Below are 20,097 nucleotides of genomic sequence, written 5' to 3'. Positions count from 1 at the left end.
TGCAAAAAAAGGGGGGCTTTGCGGCACTTTGGGGGAGTTTTTCCCAGAAGAGGGAGGGGCCCCCCCTTTTTGGACGGACCCTGGGGTTTTTAAACCGGGGGGCCAACCGCTTTAGGGAAAGGGGAACCTTGCCCCCCCCCCCCCCCAGGCCCCCCCCTCCCCCCGCGCGCAGCCGCCGCCTGCTCCGCCTCCGCCGTCGCCACGCAGTACGAGCCTCCGAGAGTCGCAAACGACAGAGGCCGCGGCCGCACCGCCGCCCCAGCCCAGCCGACTCCGCCGCCTCCGCTGCCGCCGCCTCCGCTGCCGCCGCCTCCGAGCGAGGCGGCCAGCAGGCGGTGGAGCGTGGTGTGCAGCTCCGGCATGAAGCGCTTTGAGGGAGTGACGAGCTTGAGCGCTTGGCTGCACAGGAACAGAGTCCGCCGCAGCCCCACGCGCCCGCGCGGCAACCCCTCCTGCGCCAGCACCTCCGCCACCAGCAGCGCGCACGGCGACAGCACCGCGTGGCGGTAGTCCGACGCAGGGTAGAGCTGCACGCAGCAAGCGACGAGGGCGAGGCCGCCCGGAGGCAGAGGCACCAGCCACCGCTTCCGCCGCCCCCCTCCCCCCGCGCCGCCGCCGCACCCCTCGCTGCCCTCCTCGCCGCCGCCGTCGCGGTCCTCGCCGCCGTCGCCGCCAGCAGCGGCGTCACGCCGCAACCGCAGCCACTGCGCGCGCGCGGCGAGCAAGCGGTCGATGCACGCCTGGGCAACCTCCAGCGGCGCCTGTTTCATGATGCGCCAGCCGTCAAGTACCAAACACCGTCTCGATGCACGCCTGGGCAACCTCCAGCGGCGCCTGTTTCATGATGCGCCAGCCGTCAAGTACCAAACACCGTCTCGATGCACGCCTGGGCAACCTCCAGCGGCACCTGCGCCGCGATCGAGCGCAGAGCGGCGGCGAGCGGAGCCGTCTCTCCCAGCCGCGGCGGCGACGCGGCCGCTAGGGCCTGGAGCTTCCGAAGCAGGAGCACCGCCAGCCGCGCTAGCTTCGGTCGGTTCTCCTCCTTTAACTTGATGTGCGCCTGAAAAGTAATTACCAATTGATGATTCACTAGTTCAGCTTCGGACACTCCTCCCGCAGCTCGATGTGCGCCCCCGCAAGCACTCGGTGCAGCGCCTCCCTGACCGCCTCCGCCCCGCCGCCGCCGAGCGCGAGCACCGCGTCGAGCTCCGAAGAGGTGGCGGGGCAAGGGATGACAAAGGGCAGGGCCTACCAGCGCGCAGGCCAGCCGCGCTTAAGAGCTGAGACGTGGCCGGCAAAGGGAAGGCATAGGGGCGGCGCCGCGAGCGAAGCAGAGCCGATCGTGCCGCGACGCTTCCCGTCCTCCTCCTCCTCCTCCTCCGCCTCCTCCTCCTCCGCCTCCTCCTGCCCGCCCTCCGCCCCCCCCTCCTCCTCCCCGGCCTCCAGCCCCTCCCCGTCGTCGAAGTCGTCGCTGTCGTCGTCGCCGCCGCGAAAAGCCTCCGCATCCGCCGCCGCTGCCGGACGCATCTTGACGGCCTCCTCTGCTTCCTCCTCCTCGTCGTCGTCGTCGTCGTCGTCGACGTCGTCGTCGTCGTCCTCCTCCTCCTCCGCCTCGTCGTCGTCGCTTGCCGCCGCTGCGCCGCCCTCGCCCCCCTCCTCCTCCTCCTCCCCCTCCCCCTCCTCCTCCCCGCCGCCACCCTCCCCCTCCTCCACGAGCCCGTCCGCACCCAGCACCAGCCCGCCGCCCCCGCCCCGCCCCTCCACCTCCACTATCTCCTCGTCGTCAGTGCGCCGCCGCATGCCGCCGCCACCAGCGCCACCAACGCCACCAACGCCGTCGCCACCGCCGCCGCCGCCGCCACCGCTGCCATCAGCGTCGGCGTCGGCGTCGCCGCCGGGAAGCGCCCGCCGCAGCCTCTCCTCCTCTAGCAGCCTACCCACGACTGCAGGTGTGAAGAGGCGCCGTTCACGGCTGCCGTACGCCCGCCTCGACCCTGGCGCCTGTTCACAGCGGCAGGTGTGAAGAGGCGCCGTTCACAGCTGCCGCTCGCCGCCCCGGCCTCTCGGAGAGCCTCAGCCGCTTCTCCTCGGCGATAGCGCGCTCCGAGTCCGTGTGAAGCCTGGTCAAGGGGTGAGGAGCAATCAGAGATGCCGGGAGATGTAGGGAGATGTGGGGAGATGTGGGGAGATGTGAAGAGGTGTGAAGCCTGGTGAAGGGCTGAGGAGTACTGAGATATGAAGAGATGCGGGGAGATGCGGGGAGATATCACACTTCTAGGGCCTGAGATATGAAGAGATGCGGCGAGATGCGGGGAGATATCACGCATCTAGGCCCCTTAGCCGGTCCGACGGCTGCGCCTTGACCTCCCCGCCCATCGCCGCCAGCAGCGTGTGGTAGTCGCTGTACGATGCGGCGCCCTCGCCTCCCGCGCCGCCCGCCTTGCCGGCCCCACTCGGCTTGGCCGCCGCCTTTCCGGCGGCGCCACCGAGCAGCAGCGACTGCACGTCGCTAAAGTCGGCGTCCAGCCGGTCTACGAGGCTCCGCTCCTGAGGGGCGGGGGCACAGGCACAGGCAGAGGCGGCGTCGGCAAAACGGTGGCGCTGTGGGCAACGGGTGGCGGTGTTGGCAAAAGGATGGCGGGGGCGGCGGGCGGTGTTGGCCTGAGAGTGGGCGGGTGTGTGGTCTCGGGCGGAAGAGGGGAACGGACACAGAGGCGGGCGGCGTGGGCAAAAGGATGGCAGGCTGCGTGGCGGCGGCGGCGGGTATGTGGTCTCGGATGGACAGAGGTGCGAGGACGCAGAGGCAACCTCTCTGCGCATCTACAGCTGCCGCTCCCGCTCCCGCTCCTCCTTGCGGTCGAGGCGCGCGAGCTTGTGCTTGGCGATCGCCGCGTCGAGCGCCTCCCGCTGGCTCAGCAGCGCCCCTTCCGACCCTCCGCCAAAGTTGACCGCGCGAACAAAGTCGGACCCGCCAAATCCGTCGTCGGCGCCAAACGCCCCGGCATCGTCGTCGTCTGCGCCGAAGCCGCCGCCGCCGCCGCCGGCCAGCTCGTCGTCCTCCAGCTCGCCGAGCGAGCGCCCGCCGTGCGTCAGCTCGACCGCCGCGGACGGCTCCTCGAGCGCAAACTTGGACGAGCGCGCCTGCCGAAGCCTCTCGCGCTGCAGCCGCGCATAGTGCTTCTCCTCTGCGGGCAGGTTGTCGTCCGCCTCGCCAAAGCGGCCGTCGATCAGCACGTTGCTGCGGTGCTGGTTCCGGTACTCCACCGCCAGCGTCTCGCGCCGCTCCGCCTCGGACCGCTTCCGAGCGGCGCTGGACGACTTTGGCGCGCGCGGCTTGCGCTGGCCGACCACATCGTGGCGCTTGCGCTCGACGGGAGCGGCCTCGAACTTTGAGGCGGCGCCACGCGAGGCCTTGGCAGCCGCCTTGAGCGAGCGTGCTCCGCGGGCGGCGCGAGGGGCCATGCGAATTTTTTTAGAAGCCCGCACCACACTGGGCACGGGACTGGCGCGCACTCGACCAAAAAGAATTCTCAAGCACGCCAGGCCAACAGAAAAGGACTACCAGTGAGGATCATTTGTACAAAAGGCCACCAGTAGGAGAAATCACCCCGTGGCTCCAGCGGCGAGGGTGAGGACAGCGGAGACTGCCGAAAGAGCTGCGGCGAATTTATGCAGGGCGTGCGTGACAGCGGCTGCAAACAGGGCGGGAGCGGCAACAGTGATGAGAGATTGAGCCGCCAGAGTCGCATGGTTCAGCTCTCTGGTCGCGGTCGACACGACGTAGCCAACTAGCCGTCAAGAAAAAAGAAATTCGCGCAGCCACGCGCCACAATCAGCGGGACTGCGAAGAGAGATCGGAAGAGGCAGACTCCCTAGGGTAGGCGACGGCTAGCGCATCACACTCCTCTCCTTAAAATCCCTGTGTGGTGGCGGCGTGCCGTTCTCCCATCCCTCCCTTGGGTTGTCTGTTTTCTTTCTTTCTTTAGCGGAATAGGGAGTCCACCGTGCTGCGAGCCTGTCGCTGTCCCTTGTCAGGAGCAGCAGAACTAGGAGAGCGCAACCAGTAGGAGGCCCGCGCCTGCCCATGCACGAGGGGGTCTGTCAGTGGAAAACCACTTCACAGCTGTATGCCTTGTCCTTTAGGTTCCCTTTGTATATCTGACTCTTCCGCATGAGACTGCCTGAGTACACTGTCTTGTTATTCTTTTGTGCTTGGCTTCTTGTGTGGTGTGGGTTGTTCCCCCCTTCGTTGTACCCCCATCCAGAGAGATCCTGCCTTATGTTGCCTTTTGCCTTCTCTCTGGTGCTCCCGCTCTAAAGAAAGAAAGAAAGAAAACAGACAACCCAAGGGAGGGATGGGAGGACGGCACGCCGCCACCACACAGGGATTTTTAAGGAGAGGGGTGTGATGCGCTAGCCGTCGCCCACCCTAGGGAGTCTGCCTCTTCCTATCTCTTTTCGCAGTCTCTCGCCGCTTCTCGCTGCAACCTTCATGCCACCTCGCGGCCGTCCCACTCTCGTCGTTCTCTCCCTTGTCACTTCCTCCTCTGTCGCGTCATTCTCTTCTGCCTCGTCCTGCGCCGCCGCCGCCTGCCGTTCCCTTGTTCTCTCGGCTTCTTTCGCCTTGCTCCCGCTCTTGGCCGGTGTGAATACACCGACAAATTCTTTTGGGCCCACGAAACTGTCCCATCAAGGGCAAGGAACTCGTACGTCGCCCATCCTTCCCAAGGAAACCCCCTTCCGATCATGCTCAGCGCTACCATTGCCGCCGCGGGTGTCGGTCCCATCATGCTGGACGAGTCAATCCTTGAAGAAGACGACGCCACTTCAGTGGCCGCCCTCTACACGACGGGCCATCCCCGCTGCCTGCCGCCGTCCCTACCTCCGCCGGGTGCTCTCCTCGCGCCTTGCGCCGACGAAAGCTTTTGGCCAGAGAGGAAGAGATCCGCGCCGTCGGCCAGGCACGACGAGGCGCTCCTCCAAAGTCTTACCGGCAGCGCAAACCCCAGCGCGAACGAGCTCCGCCGCGCTATTCTGTGGCACCGGCTGCCTGTGCCGCTTATAGAAGGGGGGCGGTCGCTCCCTCAGCTCCGCCTCCAGGTGGCTGAGGTGTACCGCGCTGTCGACCCCGCTCGGCAGCGTTCGGCCAGGCGCGGCTCCCGGTCGACACGCCGCAGCAGCGCGCGGTGCGGCTCGAGCAGAGGATCGAGGGCCGCGCTCTGCAGGGCTTACTGAGAGACGCCTCTCGCTGGACCGTGGCCCTGGACCGCGGCCCCTGCACACTAGAGTCACAGTCTCCAATAAAACTTTCTCGTGATGCGAGTGTGGGTGCCGCGTTCGTGCTACTCTAGTCTAAACAAAATGAGCAATAAGATGGTCAACATCGGAACAGTCCTTGCTGCACCACAAATTGACAAAAACCGCTCGGGCTCGTGCTCATCAATCGAAACGCGGGTAGTTTCCACGCTCAACCACAAGGCGAGCCTGAGTCACCATATCCCTCGCTGGGGGCGCGCGTCGTCGAGGACACGCTCCGCAAGGAGCAGCCGCAAAAACTCGCCTACTAGCATTAGTTCGCGTCGTCAAGACGTAACACCCAGCAGGCTGGCGCACCTATAGGCCGCCTTTGTCAATAGAGCCGTCTCCGTCCACGTCGTGTTCGGTGAAACTAGCTGCGGCTCGCTCTGCATCCCCCAGCCCCATGCTCGCAAAGAGCACCTCAAGTTCTCCTCTGCTTACGCGTCCGTCGCTGTTCCGGTCTGCCACATCAAAGATCGAGGCCGCCGCCACGTGCATGAGGGATCGGTGCACGCCGTATTCGCTAAGAGTCCCGGAGGCCGAATTGTCCTGCAAGCCGACGAGTCTCGTGCGCAGCAGCAGCGCCTAGGTGGCGAGAGGCGTGAGAGGTGACCATGAGCGACATCGTGCTCCAACCACGGCAGATCTCGGTGTCGTGAATCTTGCCTTGAACTCTCCGAAATCCAGCTTGTGCTCTGGCCCATTTTCAACCAGAACCGAGATGCACCCCGTTGCACCCTCGAGTCCGTGGCGCGAGAGGAAGCCCGCAAGCTCTGGCATGGTGATCATGCCGTCGGCGTTGGCGTCGGCCTCGTCAAACATCGCGCGCAGCAGATCGATGAGCACGTAACGCTCGTGCCTGACGACGGGGAGCGTCTCCTCCTCGCGAACGAGCTCGCACGCTTCGACTGTGCCCGTAAAGCCCCTCTCCGCCACCAGCGCCACTACGTCCTCACTTTGCATTGGGCGTGGTTCAGTTGCCGATTGTCTGGGGAGCACGGTGATGGCCACGGCGCCAACAGCGGAGCCTGGCCTGACGACGGCTCGTGCAACGCGGCGGTGCGCGTTGAGAACCTGCTGCGTGCGCGCGGCGTCGTGGAAGCGCCGTGCGAGCAGAGCGGCGCGAGGAGCGATTCCATATGCTGTTTCTGCGAACGCCCTCGCCATGCAATAATCGGGCGGTCGGCACAGGGGACGCTCGAGTGGTTGTCACCCCCGTGACCCTTGAGATGTAAGGCTGGGGCCCGGATCAAAGGGCAACCCTGGAGAATAATTATTTCCTAATATGAATAACGTGGCTCCACAAGTGCTTCTGGTTCGGTTCTGCTTGAATGTTGATAGTTGAATCTACGCTTTACTCTCACTCTCGAGAGGCTCGAGCGTCTCGTACTCGTTCATCTTCACATGCGCCAGAGCGCGCCGTTGGCGTTGCGCTCGAATTCGACGGGCGGAAAAATATCGGCAGACGGCACGGCACGGTCAGCCCACCCCTACGACTCGTAGTACATATACTGACGTTGCACTAACACATCGACCACTTGCGCGCTAAGTGAGCGCTCTGCGCTACTCCGCCACCACCCTCAAGAGCATATAAAACCCAATCACGAACAACGAAACGCACGTCAGCTGCCTGCGGAGCCTTCAACTCCGACGCCTTCAAAGTCGGGCCGGCACACCGGGGGAGGGCGGGCGCAGACTCAAAACGGGCGGCTGCCCCCCAAGGCACGCTTGCGGATCTCGGCGGCCGAGAGAGCGGCGACTTGGTCCGGCCTATCCACCAGGACCGCGCCTGTCATCAACCTGCGCAAGCGAGGCCCCGCCGGCAAAGAGGGCGAACTCTCTCTCTCTCTCTCTCTCTCTCTCTCTCTCTCTCTCTCTCTCTCTCTCTCTCTCTCTCTCTCTCTCTCGCTCCCCCTCCCGCCCCCCTCCTGTCGCTCGCTCTCTCCTCTCTCTATCTGTCTTTGCCTGGCATTGCCGCCGGCGACGGCCGCCTCAAGCGTCGCCTCGTCCCTGTCGCGCCGCGCGGCAGCGTCGACGGGCGCGAGCCCGCGCGCCTACCACCCAACAGTGACGAGCCCCGTTCCGCCGCCGCCAATCTCTCGGTCGGCTCATCTCGGCTCATCTCGGCTCATCTCGCACCGAGCGCTGAAAGACGGGCTTCGGGGAGAGGCCGTCGCCTGTGGACGCGGCGTTGACACGTCAGAGACATGTCAGCGGCATGTCGGCGGAATGTCACGGGCGGTTGCGGCGGAGGTGCGCGCTGGGTGCGGCGCAGCGGCGCCATGGCGTCGCAGGGGTCTTGTGATCCCGAGGCTAGCGGGCAGTGGCGAGGGGTGGGCGGGCAGTGGCGAGGGTGGGCGGCGGCGTGAGTGTCGGGAGGCGGGCGGGCGTGTCTCGGAGGTGTCCGGCACCGCCGAGCTGGACGGTGTGGTGCAGCCCCTTCCAGGGGCTCGAGACGGGCGGCGGCGCGTGCTTGGACAGCACCTCCCGGGCGCGGATCTGGCGGAACGCCTGCTCGACATGGCGCGGACGTGTCGCGGACGCGTCCCGAGCGGGCGGTGGCCTGGCGCTTTGATCGGAGGAGAGGCCTCGATCTTATCGTCGCGGGTGGCCAACTGCTGTGCCGCCGCCGCCGCCTCGCGCCGCGCCACGTCCTCCGCCCGCTTCCGCTGCGCCGTCGCCTCCGACGCGGCCAGCGCCGCCATGCTTTCCCTCTCGCGCTCAATCCTGCGACAGCGGCGGCTGTGGTCAAAGGGGTGGCGGAGGCGGGAAACGTCGGCGCTGATGCTGGCGTGAGGGCTGCAGCGCTAAGGCGGCTCGGTGCGTGCGCTGATGGGCAGGAGCGGCCGCCTAGCGTCTTCGGCGCGGTCCTCGGCGATGCGACGGGCCTTCTCTGCGAGAAGGGCGTCGCGCCGCTCCTCCGTGACCTTGTTGAGAGCCGCGGTGTACGTGCTGTTCTCCTTCTCGAGCCACGGGAACGCCATCACTCCCCCTCCTCGCTTGCCACTCTCTCGACTCTTGAATGCCGCGCGCCGAAAAAATATCCTCGGCGTGCGTGCCACGATTGCGTGGATACGTGGCTGGCAGGCTGACCCGTGTGCGGGGTAACCCGCGCACGGGGAAGCTTCACGGGTTTGAGTCGTCAAACATTAAGCAGCGGAGGTGTGCCGAGGGGGACCGGGAGGCGGTATTAAGTCGTCGTCGCCCGGCGCTACTCGCAGCACACCATGGCGATGCCGCAAGGCGCGCGATACACAAAAAGTTGGGGAGGACTGAACTCCCACCAGGGGTTTTAGTCTGGCCGAGTCATTGCTGGGGCGAGCTTTGGCGAGACTGCGTCAGCTGTTTCCCACAGCAGGCTGGAAGTACCTTCGCCAGGATGGGCCCGCGTTCATGGCCATGGATGTGAGATTTACTGCCGACGCTCGGTTGTGGCGGCCGACGAGTGGTGATGGCCGCCGACTCTCGACGGGTCAGTGTCGAGGGTCAGTGTGGTCGAAGTGTGGCGTGTTCGAAATGCAGCCGCGGCGCCTCTCGCCGGTGACCGCGACGCTGGCTCCAAGTGCTCCAAGATGATCACGGGGAATCTCCGCACGGTCCCCACGCGCCGCTGGCCTTTGGGTTCGCCCACGCCTGCCACTCCCCCCCTCCCATACACATGGTGAGGCCTTTGTCCGCGCTGGAGCATGCTCCAGCTCTGCCGGGGTGGCGGAGCTTGGAAGACAGCTTGACGTACAGGTTGTCGAGCCATGTCCGGTCCGTCTGAAGCAGCGTGGCCACGTTCGCAAAGCCGTGGAAGCCGAAGAAGGCATCCAACGCGCGAAGGTCCGCCGTATTCGTCTCGATCAAGACCGTTCGGATGTCAAGACGCTCAAACGGCATGCACCTCAGCACCTCGGCTTCGCTGCCCTCTATGTCGATGCTGAGCAAGTCGACGGTGCGACCTTCCAGGCCGTTTGCAACCAAAGCGTCGAGCAGCCCGACGCATTGCATGGACGTCGAGTTGGATGCGTCAGCCCTCGCTCGTCGAGTTCTAAAGATTCCCCCCTGCCCAGAGTGTCTTATGCGCATTGGCCGACCCATGACACATTTTGGAAGGAGAGCGCAGGAGCGTTGCGACCGGATCGCGCGGTGATAGCGGGGTTGTGGCTCAACACAAAGGCCCCTCCAACCCAGGCAGATGTCCAGAAAGGCGGTGTTGCTGATCCGAAGCGGGTCGTTGGTGCCGATATCGACGTAGAAGCCAGCTGCCTTGCCGGCGAAGAAGTTTTGGTACAGCATCCAATCTTGCCAGGCTTGCGAGAAGCCTCTCCGATTCAGCCCGCGCAGAACGCCTTCGCAGCGCGCCTTGTGCACCGGCGGCACACGAGCGAGAAGGGCGTCGACGTTGTCGAGGCTGCGGATCCACTCTTCCTGGGTGACGATGTTGACGGAGAGGCTGGCCTGCACGCCCACAGCTGAAAACACAAACATCAACGCGAAAACAAAACAACTCTCTCTCTCAACGCGACCTGTTGGCTCGATGCCTTGAGGTGAGATGAGAGGTTGTGGCACTAACGCTGAAGCGACGAGAGCACCCCGAGCCGCGCAGTTCAAGTTGTGGTGGGCTGCTGCTATTTGTTTAGCCGCTCCTCGCTGCTCGGTGTGAACAGAAACTCGAGAGTTCTGTTCACGCGATTCGGCTGGGGCTATACTAGACAGAGTTGTGGGTATGTAAAAAGAAAGAAAGAAAATAGACATGCAAACGAGGGATGGGGGAGGAGGACAGGGTCCCCACCTGCACGAGCAGGATTTTGGAAGGACGATCAGGGGGAGGGACACGACAGGCTCGCAGTTGTGGGTCTTTATGCGCGGGGCTCAATTTTTCTTTTTCCAGGCGCTCCCACGCTCGACACGCGCAGCGCCGCTCCAGCCGTCGCCTCCGCGCAGACCTCGCGCTGCTGCAGCGGATGACCGCCCGCAGCAACGAGGAGCCCTGGCTGGCCGCCGGCGTCCCCTACCAGCGCAAGTTTGCCTCGGCGCGGGCGCAGCGCGAGGAGCTCACGCTCAACGGCCAGCCGTGCGCCGCGCTGCTCTGCTGGCCGTTTGTGACGGGCAAGGGCGCGTGCTCCTGCGACGGCAAACTAGCGCACGTGTTACAAGGAGCGTGCGGCCGGGCGATCAACAGCGCGCTTGGCCGCTGCGCGCCGGACGGCCCCGGCGCGTGCCGCGGCGACAGCTGCCGCATCGCATACCATCCGACCGCCGAGGAAGTCCGTGAGGCGCTCGGCGGCTGGTGGACGAGGACGCGGGGTGAGCCGGCCGTCTTTGGGACCGCGGCCTCGCGCGCACGCGTCGGCACCACCGCCGCAAAAGGCGAGCGCTCCGTTGCAAGCGCCGGCGGTGGCGACGGCGGCGGCAGCAACGGCAGCGGCGGCGGCGCCGGCAATAGCAGCGGCGGCGGCGGCGGCGGCAATGGAAGCGGCGGCGGCGGCGGCGGCAATGGAAGCGGCGGCGGCGGCGGCGGCAATGGAAGCGGCGGCGGCGGCGGCGGCAATGGAAGCGGCGGCGGCGGCGGCGGCAATGGAAGCGGCGGCGGCGGCGGCGGCAATGGAAGCGGCGGCGGCGGCAGCTCCGCTCCCAAAGACGGGTCTTCGGCGTCTTCGGCGGCGAGGAGGACGATCCCCGCGGGTCTGATCGTGGAGCGGCTGCGCGCGCACGCGTCGGACAGCGTCTAGATCTCCTCCTCTCTCCCCCACACCTCCCCACGCCTCCCCACATCTCCCCATATCTCTGCAGGACAGCGTCTACATCTCCTCCTTCCTCGACGCGGCGCCACTGCAGGAGACGCTGCGCGACGGACGGCTCCGCCACCTCTCCGCCGCCTCTCCCCACCTCTCCCCAGACCTCTGCAGGCGATGCTGCTCGACGAGCGGCTCCGCCGGCTCCTCTGCATGCGATCGCGCGTCAAGGAGGTGAGCGAGGCGAGCAGCATGTGCGAGGCCGTCCGCTCGCTCGCAGGCGCCGGGCGGTCGTCGTCCGGCGGCGAGGGCATGGCGCATTCTCAGCTGAGTAGGGCTTACTGGCTAGGCGCCGAGCGAATGTCGTCCGGCGGCGAGGGCATGGTCGTGTTCGACGTCTGCTCCGGCAAGGGACTTGGCGCCACGCTGCTCTCCTTTCTCCTCCCAAGGGGCCGCGTCGTGATGCTCGACTCGAACGGCGAGATTCCCCGAGATTCCCCGAGATTACCCGAGATTACCCGAGATTACCCGAGATTACCCGAGATTACCCGCGTCGTGATGCTCGACTCGAACGGCGGGATGGCCCCCTCGCGACTGGAGCTACTCCATAATTGTTAATTAGATGGGGAGTCGACTTGCAGGCGGGACGGCCCCTTCGCGCCTGGAACGACTCGCTAATTACTCATCAAGATTGGAGTCAACTTGCAGGCGGAATGGACCTCTCGCACCTGCGAGCGAGGCCGAACCGCCCCATTTCGGCACGCCGCCGGGTGCGGAGGGCTCTCGCATCTCATCTCTCCTGCCGCCGCCGCTAGGCCGAACCTCTCCTTCCGGCACGTGGACTTGTTCAGCGCGGACACGCCCGCAGTGTTGCGTGAAGAGGCCGCGGGCGCGACCTTCGTTGCCGCCGCCGGGATGCGCATCGGAGTGGGCAGGAAGTAATGAGACGGCAGCTGTGCACAGGCGCGAGCTACGTTGTCGCAGTTGGGATGCACCTCTGCGGCGCTCTCTCGCCGCGCCTCATCGACCTCGCTGTCGCCGGAGGCACATGCTGTCTCGGCCAATCTCGACTGATCTCGGCTAATCTCGGCTAATCTCTCGCGGTCGCTGGAGGCACGATCGACGCGATGGCGCTATGCCCTTGCTGCCTCAAGGGGGCGCACGGCAAGGCGGCGGCCGTGAGAGAGTTGATCGAGAGAGGCGTGGATCGAGATCGAGAGAGGCGAGTCGGGGTTGGGGTGGCGAGATTAGCCGAGATTGAAGAGAGGGCGGAGAGCGAGAGGTGTGTCGAGCGGAGAGCGAGAGGTGTGCTGCCTCAAGGGCGCGCACGGCAAGGCGGCGGCGGCGGCACGTCGGCGGCGGAGGACGCCGGCAATCACTCCTTGATGGTCGATTCGATCCTCCCCCCAGGCGGTGGCAAGGTCGGCGGCGGAGAGGAGCGTCGAGCCGTACGCAGTGCTGGTCGAGACGCTGCAGGCGATCTGCGAGCGCGAGATCGAGGCTGCGGCGGCCGGTGGCGGTGCGCGCTCGCGGGTGGGCGTCTGGACGGATCGAGAGATGCTCTCGCCAAAGAACCGCTACATCACCGTGCAAAAGTGGGCAGCGGACAAGGCCGCGCCGGATGTGGCTCTGTGCCAGGCGTGCGCATGACAGCTGTGTCTTCCTTAGCTCTGCGGTATGCCTATGGGCAAAAGCACACTAGTCTTGATACCAGTGTGCAATCTTTACCGTCGGTATGGGAGTTTTTGGCTAATCAAACCCAAGGCCTGCACTAATCAAAAAGTGGTACGGGATACCAGTTGCCTCACGGAAATCAAAGCGAGTCGGAGTGCCTTCTTGGTGGCAAAATCGGCAAAATCGGCAAAATACCGGGTATTTTGCGGGTATACCTGAAAAAACCCGGGTATACCCGGGTAATACCCGCACTTTTGCATGGTTTCGCCCCCGGGACCACACCGACAGCCGCTACAACTACTGAAAACCCCGCATACCACTTTCGCATACCACTATACCATACCACTCCAAAACTAATCAAAATATCGCCAAATACCAGTCTCATACCGGTAAAGATTGCACACTGCTTGATACGAAACCACGACGTCGACGACACAGTTTTCATTATTAACAATTTACCGATTTCTTTTCCCACGCACGGGAAATTCTTTTTTTCCCACAGACGACGACCCATAAGGGCCGTTGTCTGCTGTGTGTCTTTTGTGGTGCTAGTGTTCGTGCCAGTCTGCTGTGAGAGTTAGTTAGTTAGGAAGGTGAAGAACAGCCAGGCTGTGAGAGGGGCGTTTTTTTCTTTTACACCAATCCTCGCTACCCAACGCGGCCAAAGGACATCCACCTCGAGAACCTCCATGTCGTAAAATTGTTTTCTTTTTTGTAGAATTCTTTTCTCCCGTGAAACCGCTTTATTTCGGCCGGGGGCGACCGACCCTTGGTCCTTCAGGTCCGCTCGCGCCGCTACCACTCTACCCGCCGCCGCCTCTCCTAGTTGCGCTGAGCACACTGCCGCTGCCTCGGCTGGCGCTGACGAAGCCTTGCCGCTCGCAGTGGCAGCCATGGACTGGGGCTCGCTGGCGTCTTTTGTCACGTCCATCAACGCCACGGAGATAATCACGCAGCTTGAAGGCTTCAATGTGAGCGGCGCACCCGCACTTGTCCTCGGCAACACGAGCATCGACTACCCGACGGTCGTGAGTGCGGCCTCGGCGGCGCAGTCGGCCGTGTACGAGGCTGCGGACGCAGCGGTCTCGACCAAAGCCTCCGCGTACGCACAGCTTGGCGCGATCGACAAAGAGCAGGCGCTGCGGGACACACTAGACTCGCGAGATATTTCCGAGACACCACCGAGACAGCGCAAAAAGATGGTCCGAGATGCCCGCTGCGCCCCGTGCCGCTCGCCGGTCCCGGTGACCATGCCACGTCCGGGACACGTCCGGGACACGTCCACAGGCGGTGTTCGCGGTGCAGGAGCAGGTCGCGGGGCTGAATGCGACGCGGTACCTGGAGCAGGCGCCGCGGGTCACTTCCGAGAAAACCGAGACGCTTCCGAGTCGCTTCCGAGACGCTTCCGAGACCCCGGTGTGTGAACGCACTTCACGCATTCCACAAGCTAGCGCGGCAGCGCCAACGCTGCGCCATCGGAGGGACTTGTATCTTCTTTTAATAAACACTGTCTGCGTGAACAGGCCGCGCAGTACCTCAGCGCGGTGAGCGAAGAGATGTCTGCGGCGGCGCTGCAGGAGGGCGGCGAGGGGACCGAGGCCGAGGTCTCACGCCCCAGATGGCTGAGATCCGGGGAGATCCGGGGAGATCCGGAGAGATCTGGGGAGATCTGGGGAGATCTGGGGAGATCTGGGGAGATCTGGGGAGATGGACTGCTCCGGAGATGGGGGTGTGTGTTCTTGCATTCCGACCAGCGCTCGAGAGGACACGGACTCCGCTGCATTCAGCCATACAGTAGCCATTGTGAATGGCTGGTGGCCAATGTCTGCACGGCACGAGGCCGGATTCACGCCCTGATCGTGGTGCGTTCACGCGATAGGCCTCGCGCGGTCCGCGGCGTTCTAGATGCGGCACCTGCAACTCTTGATCACATCATTGGCTAATTATGACTGGTGTGAATGCCTGCAACATAAAATACTGACGCGCGAGATGCGGCACCGAAACTCTTAATTATGATTACCAACTACGAGGGAATGTAAACAGCGGGCAAGCTACATGCGGCACACGGGGTGGAAGAGAGTAAGTCTACCTAGCGAGACAGCGCGCGCACGGCTGCCCTCCGCTTCTCCTCGCACCCGTCCTCCCTGTACCCTCGCGTGCGCGCAACACATTAAAGGCGCTGCACAGCCGCGTCTTCACACCCCGTGTTCACACACCGCCGCTCCACACACCGCAGGCTCCCTCCTCCTCCTCCCCTCCGTCGGCCTCCTCGCCCTCTCCCTCCTCGCCGTCGCCCTGGCCGCGCGGCGCCGCCGGCAGATGGCGCCGCCCGCTTCGGCGCACCTCGTCTAGCCGATCGCCTGCTCTGGCCGGCCGTCTGGGCGCGGGCCGGTTCGCGAGGGGTCGGTCGAAGGCGCAAGGTGCAGCAGCTTCAGAGGTGAGGCGCGCGGTGCACACGGGGCGTGGCAGAAGGAGAAGGTGGGTGGGTGGGTGGGTGGTGGTGGGGGGGGTGGGGGGGGGATTGGATTGAGCGCATGGGCTCAGTCGTGAGCTGTTTATTGGTCGAGGCCGCCTCCGCGTCCGGAGGTGGTGGCCTTCGCTGGCGGAGAGTTGTCCACAGGTGTGGGGCCGGAGAGGTGCAGAAGATTGCAGAGTGAGGCGCGTGAACCGTGTGTGCGAAGAGTGTGTCCATGACCGCCTGTGGAGTGCTGTTGTGCTTGACGAACAAAATGAAGAGTTGACCCCGTTTTACCGGATGTGCCCGGATCACTAGGTAATCGAGGCCCCGCACGGGGAAGAGACCGACGAACTCCGCCCGCGCCCCCGGCCGGCTTACACTAGACTAAGGGGTCCCGCGCCGCGCGCGCCCTCTATGTAAAGTAAGGCTGATCTGCTAGACGAGCGGCCTACCTCCAGAGCGGCCGCACTCTGCTCGCTACCCCCCCGGCACAATTAAGTTAAGGGCGGACCCCCCCCCCCCAGCAGCAGCGCTCTGCTGCTGGGGGGTCGGGACCCCCCCCCCCAGCAGGAGCGCTCTGCTGCTGGGGGGTCAGACCCCCCCCCCTAGCAGCAGGGATGAGCTTAGTTGTGCAGGGGGGGTAGCGAGCAGAGTGCGGCCGCTCCCAACGGGGCAGTCTGGATCACGGGGGATGTCATCTTCCTACCGGCCTTGCGGGCACAACCTCTCCGCCGACGGCGTTGTCTGGAGCTGGGGTGAAGGAGGGAAGTACAAGTTGGGCCACGGCCTCAGCCAGGAGGAGGGCCACAGCTACGAGGAGGATCAGCTCCTGCCGAAGAAGCTCGAGGCTTTTGCGGGGCAGCGCGTCGTCGCTATCTCGGCTGGAGAGGTTCACAGCCTCGCCATCACCGCCGACGGCGCTGTCTGGAGCTGGGGCGATGGAGGCTTAGGCACGCTGGGCCACGGCGACCAGCAGAGCCTGGCGTTGCCCGAGAAGCTAGAGGCCTTTGCTGGGCAGCGCGTCGTCGCTGTGTCGGCTGGAGAGTACCACAGCCTCGCCATCACCGCCGCCGGCGCCGTCTGCAGCTGGGGCGGTGGAGGCTTCGGCAAGCTGGGCCACGGCGACGAGCAGAGCCAGTGGCAGCCCAAGAAGGTCGAGGCCTTGGCGGGGCAGCGCGTTGTCGCTGTGTCGGCTGGATCTACGCACAGCCTCGCCCTCACCGCCGACGGAGCTTTGTGGAGCTGGGGCAATGGAGACTTTGGCAGGTTGGGCCACGGCGACCAGCAGCGCTAGCTGCTGCCGTCCCGAAGAAGGTCGAGGCCTTGGCTGGGCAGCGCGTCGTCGCCGTATCGGGACGCCACCACAGCCTCGCCCTCACCGCCGATGGCACCGCCTGGAGCTGGGGCAATGGAACAGCAGGCCAGCTGGGCCACGGCAACAGGCACAACCAGCTGCTGCCCAAGAAGGTCGATGCCTTTGCGGGCCAGCGCGTCGTCGCCGTGTCGGCTGGACGCATCTACAGCGTCGCCATCACGGCCAACGGCGCCGTCTTTACCTGGGGTGAGGGCGAACATGGCTGCCTAGGCCAGGCCACGGAGAGGAGTTGTCGAGCCAGCTTCTGCCCAAGAAGATTGAGGTGTGGGCGAGCCGGCCGCCCACGCCAGTCTCTTCTGACGGCAGCGAGGAGGACGAGTAGCTGCAAAAGTAAACGGCGGGAGACTTTGTTTCTTTGTGTGTGTGTGTGTGTGAGAGAGAGAGAGCTGTACGCCGGCCACAAGGTTGTGTCGTCGCCGAGGCTGGCCTCTGGCCCCGGTCCCTGACCAGCGCGTCTTCGCTGTGTCCCCTGGGGCTTTGGACAACAGCGCGCCATCATTTGCTCCTCCCCTTGCTTTGGGATCTTGGTGGTCTGGGATCTTGGTGTGCAGCGAACACTCGTGCTTCGCCGCTCTGCGTCGCCGTCCTCACGTCAGATACGCCTCGCGAAGGGCCCACGGACGGCAGGAAGGCGCCCAGCGGCGCAGTGGGCGAGAAGCGCAGTGACTGTTGTATGTTTGTAGAGCTGAGGGCACAGTCTAGCCCCTACTCCGTGCAAAGGAAAAGAAAGCGCCGCGTAAAATGTTTCGCGCCGCAGAACGCGTGTCGTTGTGGACCCCTATTGGGGTCTAACGGTGACTTCACGGCCGCAGGGATTGCATCTTGTCCAAGAAAGAGACGACGCACTTTGGCACAGGCCCGGTCATCACCGCTCCCCTGCCATTCGAAGACTCGCATCCGCCCGAATGAGAATATGACGATTCCGCGCAACTCCTCATTCCTGGTCGTCTCCTGCGTCCTGGGAGAGGGGGGAATTTGGGGATCACACACGCCCCTGGGCGCTATAAGGGCAATCGGATGGTACTACCAAAACCAGGCATTATTGCAATACCGCGGAGGAAAGCAGAAGTGCATTCCCAAGGGGAAGTTCGAATGGACCCACGGCATCCCTTTGGAACCCATCGCGCAGTCGCAGAGCTTTCTGGTATCTGGACTTGTCTTCAAGCACGGCTCCCACGCGGTGCACGGATCGCAAAAACAAAACAATATCTCTCTCGGATCGCGCGCGTCGAGGGCGATCGGCGCCAAGGCGCTCGAGCAGCGTCTGGAGACAACCGAGGCGCGTCTCGCCGCGGTGGAGGCAAGCCTCCAATTGAAACGGATTTAACCGGCTCCCGAGTTCATTTTATATTAAACCGGCTCCCCGCGTGCGGCGCGGCCAGTCGCCGCCGCGCATCGGGTCTTCCTGCATGGCGAGGTATGTGGAAATGGTCCAACGGTTATTTCTTTTTTTACTTCGTCACAGAGCACTCCACCCTACTCGTTCGTTGCTCTCAATCGACATGCTTCTGGGCCGCTACAGACTAGGCCGTGAGCTCGGCCGTGGCGCGTACGGCGTTGTCAACGAGGCTCGAGACTTTCGCGACGGCCGCAGGTCCGTGGCGATCAAGTCGCTCGACCTGTCAGTCCTCCCGAGGTCAGAGACGGCCTGGACGGCGGACGCAATCGAGCAGGAGGTGGCCCTGATGAGGCGACTCGATCACCCAAACGTGGTGCGTGTATTCGATCTCGTTCGGGCCTCGGGCTCGGACCGCCTCTTCATCATCATGGAGCTCTGTCGAGGCAATCTCCCTCACCATCGCAGCCCGCATCGCCCAGAGGAACCATATCTTTGAAATACTGCACCGCCGCGCTCGTCTCTAAGCTGTCCCACTCTCACCAGGCCCCGACCTGCAGCTCGTGCTCGCCAAGCGGGGCGCGACTGAGCTCTGCGAGGCTGCGGCCGTGCTGCGCCAGTGTGTCGACGCGCTGCTCCACCTCCACTCACGTGGCATCGTGCACCGCGACGTCAAGCCGTCTAACATCTGCTTCGCCTCGCCGATCTCCGACCTGCGCCGCTCGAGCTTGCGCGAGGAGCAGGTGACAGGCCCGCCTCCGCCGTCCCTGCGTGTCAGTCAAATCACTTGTCAAACCGCTCGCGCGGGTCGTGGCGCGGACCAAGAGGGCAGTGACTGGTCAGCCAGCAGCGCGCAACGAGCGCGAGGAGGCTTGTTGCACAAACACACGCCTCGGGAGCGTGCAGTTCCAGAGAACCGCACGCCTGCGAGCACACCTCCGGCTCGCGAGTGTCCGGGTCGGGGCGCGGCCAGCCTTGCGACTCCGAGACACCCTGATGCTGCTGAGTGCTGTGCCGCAGGTGCTTGTCGCCACTGCGGCCCCTCTCTCGGACGATTGCACTTTTGTCTGCGTGGTGATGCCTTTCCCTGAGAACGCACACACCGCCTCGCGTGTCACGCCCCCGCGTGTGCTCCGCGAGTGCGTGCGCCCCGTCTTTCATGCTAGGACGTGTGTAACACTGACTGACTGACTGCAGGTGAAGCTGATCGACTTTGGGCTCGCGCGGCTGCTGCCCTTCCCGTGCATCTCCCCGCCGGCGCTCTCTCGCTCCCCTCCCAGTTTGCGGATCAGAGGCAGCCCATGGCCAGCGAACCGCACACGGCGCGCGGTTGCTTCATGCTAGGCGCCAGCCCCTTGGGAGTGTGAAGTGACCCCGCAGCCCTCTGGTTTACCGTAAAGGTACGGCCGGAGGGCGGTGGAGCGACTTCATTCATGGACGCGTGCGGAGTCATGCTAGGCGCCCTCCCGACGCCGCGGCGAGGGGTCGCCCAGCCGACGGGGCGGGTCCCCCGCCGCCGCCTCTCGACGCTCTGGCGAGGGCGGAGGAGAGAAGGGGGGCGAGAGCGGAGGCGGAGGGGAGAAGAGGGGCGAGAGCGGCGGCGGCAGACGCGGGGAGAAGAAGGGGGGCAGCGAGGATGGCGGCGGCGGAGGCGGCAGCGGCGGGCTCGGCGGACGCGTCGCCTTTTCGGCAGAGGCGCTGGACGGAGGCGGGGTGAGGGGGGCGCAGGAGAACATGCTAGCTCCTGGCCCCTCTGGGCGCTGCGCCACACATCTACTACGTCTAGTACTAGGAATAGTACTGCCGCCCCCTCGCTTCCCTTTCGCGGCGAATCTCGGACAGCTGCGACCAATCTCGACCAATCTCGGACATCCTCGGCGAATCTCGACCAATCTCGGCCAATGTCGATCGATCTGGACCAACCTCGGACATCCTCGACCAACCTCGGCCAACCTCGGCCAACCTCGGCCAACCTCGGACATCCTCGGCCAACCTCGGCCAAGCCCGGACATGCGGACCTCTCACCAAAGGCTTAACTCACTAGCGGTGTGAATGGGTGACTAGGAGCGGCACGACCTCTCTGCGCACGGCAACACGCTCTACCTCTCGCCAGAGGCGTGCCTTAATTAATTGCTAATTACCTAATTGCTAATGAAGTAACACGCTCTACCTCTCGCCAGAGGCGTGCCTTAATTAATTAATTAAGCCTGAATGAAGCAACTCGCTCACCTCTCGC

General features: G+C 64.6%; 6 protein-coding genes across 6 annotated transcripts in view; 2 read left to right on the top strand and 4 right to left on the bottom strand.

The window, feature by feature from the left end:
- The window catches only part of EMIHUDRAFT_220839 (hypothetical protein), a gene marked incomplete at both ends in the record, with an annotated part of 4,537 nt that extends 1,075 nt beyond the window's left edge, over positions 1–3,462 (bottom strand). The window contains 6 exons of the mRNA XM_005757081.1: positions 792–834; positions 908–1,060; positions 1,144–1,248; positions 2,365–2,509; positions 2,825–2,901; positions 3,100–3,462. Coding sequence (XP_005757138.1) covers positions 792–834; positions 908–1,060; positions 1,144–1,248; positions 2,365–2,509; positions 2,825–2,901; positions 3,100–3,462 — 886 coding nt within the window. The remainder of the gene's footprint in view (positions 1–791; positions 835–907; positions 1,061–1,143; positions 1,249–2,364; positions 2,510–2,824; positions 2,902–3,099) is intronic.
- Positions 3,463–5,613: 2,151 nt separating this feature from the next.
- On the bottom strand, positions 5,614–6,465 carry EMIHUDRAFT_220838 (hypothetical protein; the record flags this gene model as incomplete). The annotated part of the gene is made up of 2 exons (XM_005757080.1): positions 5,614–5,883; positions 6,016–6,465. The coding sequence occupies 2 exons, from the start codon at positions 6,463–6,465 to the stop codon at positions 5,614–5,616; spliced, it is 720 nt and encodes a 239-aa protein (XP_005757137.1).
- A 233-nt stretch (positions 6,466–6,698) lies between these two features.
- On the bottom strand, positions 6,699–8,282 carry EMIHUDRAFT_220837 (hypothetical protein; the record flags this gene model as incomplete). Its single annotated transcript, XM_005757079.1, has 6 exons — positions 6,699–6,788; positions 6,866–6,952; positions 7,284–7,352; positions 7,438–7,475; positions 7,710–7,809; positions 8,226–8,282. 6 exons carry the CDS (start codon positions 8,280–8,282, stop codon positions 6,699–6,701), a joined length of 441 nt encoding a protein of 146 aa, XP_005757136.1.
- A 592-nt stretch (positions 8,283–8,874) lies between these two features.
- Positions 8,875–9,771, bottom strand: EMIHUDRAFT_220836 (hypothetical protein; the record flags this gene model as incomplete). Its single annotated transcript, XM_005757078.1, has 1 exon — positions 8,875–9,771. The coding sequence occupies one exon, from the start codon at positions 9,769–9,771 to the stop codon at positions 8,875–8,877; it is 897 nt and encodes a 298-aa protein (XP_005757135.1).
- Positions 9,772–13,458: 3,687 nt separating this feature from the next.
- On the top strand, positions 13,459–15,144 carry EMIHUDRAFT_439122 (hypothetical protein). The gene is made up of 5 exons (XM_005757077.1): positions 13,459–13,473; positions 13,578–13,828; positions 13,980–14,039; positions 14,216–14,305; positions 14,928–15,144. Exons 2-5 carry the CDS (start codon positions 13,586–13,588, stop codon positions 15,042–15,044), a joined length of 510 nt encoding a protein of 169 aa, XP_005757134.1. The 5' UTR covers positions 13,459–13,473; positions 13,578–13,585; the 3' UTR covers positions 15,045–15,144.
- Positions 15,145–18,002: 2,858 nt separating this feature from the next.
- EMIHUDRAFT_360187 (hypothetical protein) lies at positions 18,003–19,408 on the top strand. Its single transcript, XM_005757076.1, has 4 exons — positions 18,003–18,307; positions 18,408–18,604; positions 19,059–19,205; positions 19,320–19,408. Exons 1-3 carry the CDS (start codon positions 18,028–18,030, stop codon positions 19,203–19,205), a joined length of 624 nt encoding a protein of 207 aa, XP_005757133.1. The 5' UTR covers positions 18,003–18,027; the 3' UTR covers positions 19,320–19,408.
- Positions 19,409–20,097: the final 689 nt, after the last annotated feature.

The sequence above is a fragment of the Emiliania huxleyi genome (assembly GCF_000372725.1).
Source record: "Emiliania huxleyi CCMP1516 unplaced genomic scaffold EMIHUscaffold_93, whole genome shotgun sequence".
Lineage (NCBI taxonomy): Eukaryota > Haptophyta > Isochrysidales > Noelaerhabdaceae > Emiliania > Emiliania huxleyi.
The sequence above is the reverse complement of the archived record's forward strand: the minus strand, read 5'-3'. Positions and strand labels throughout refer to the sequence as shown.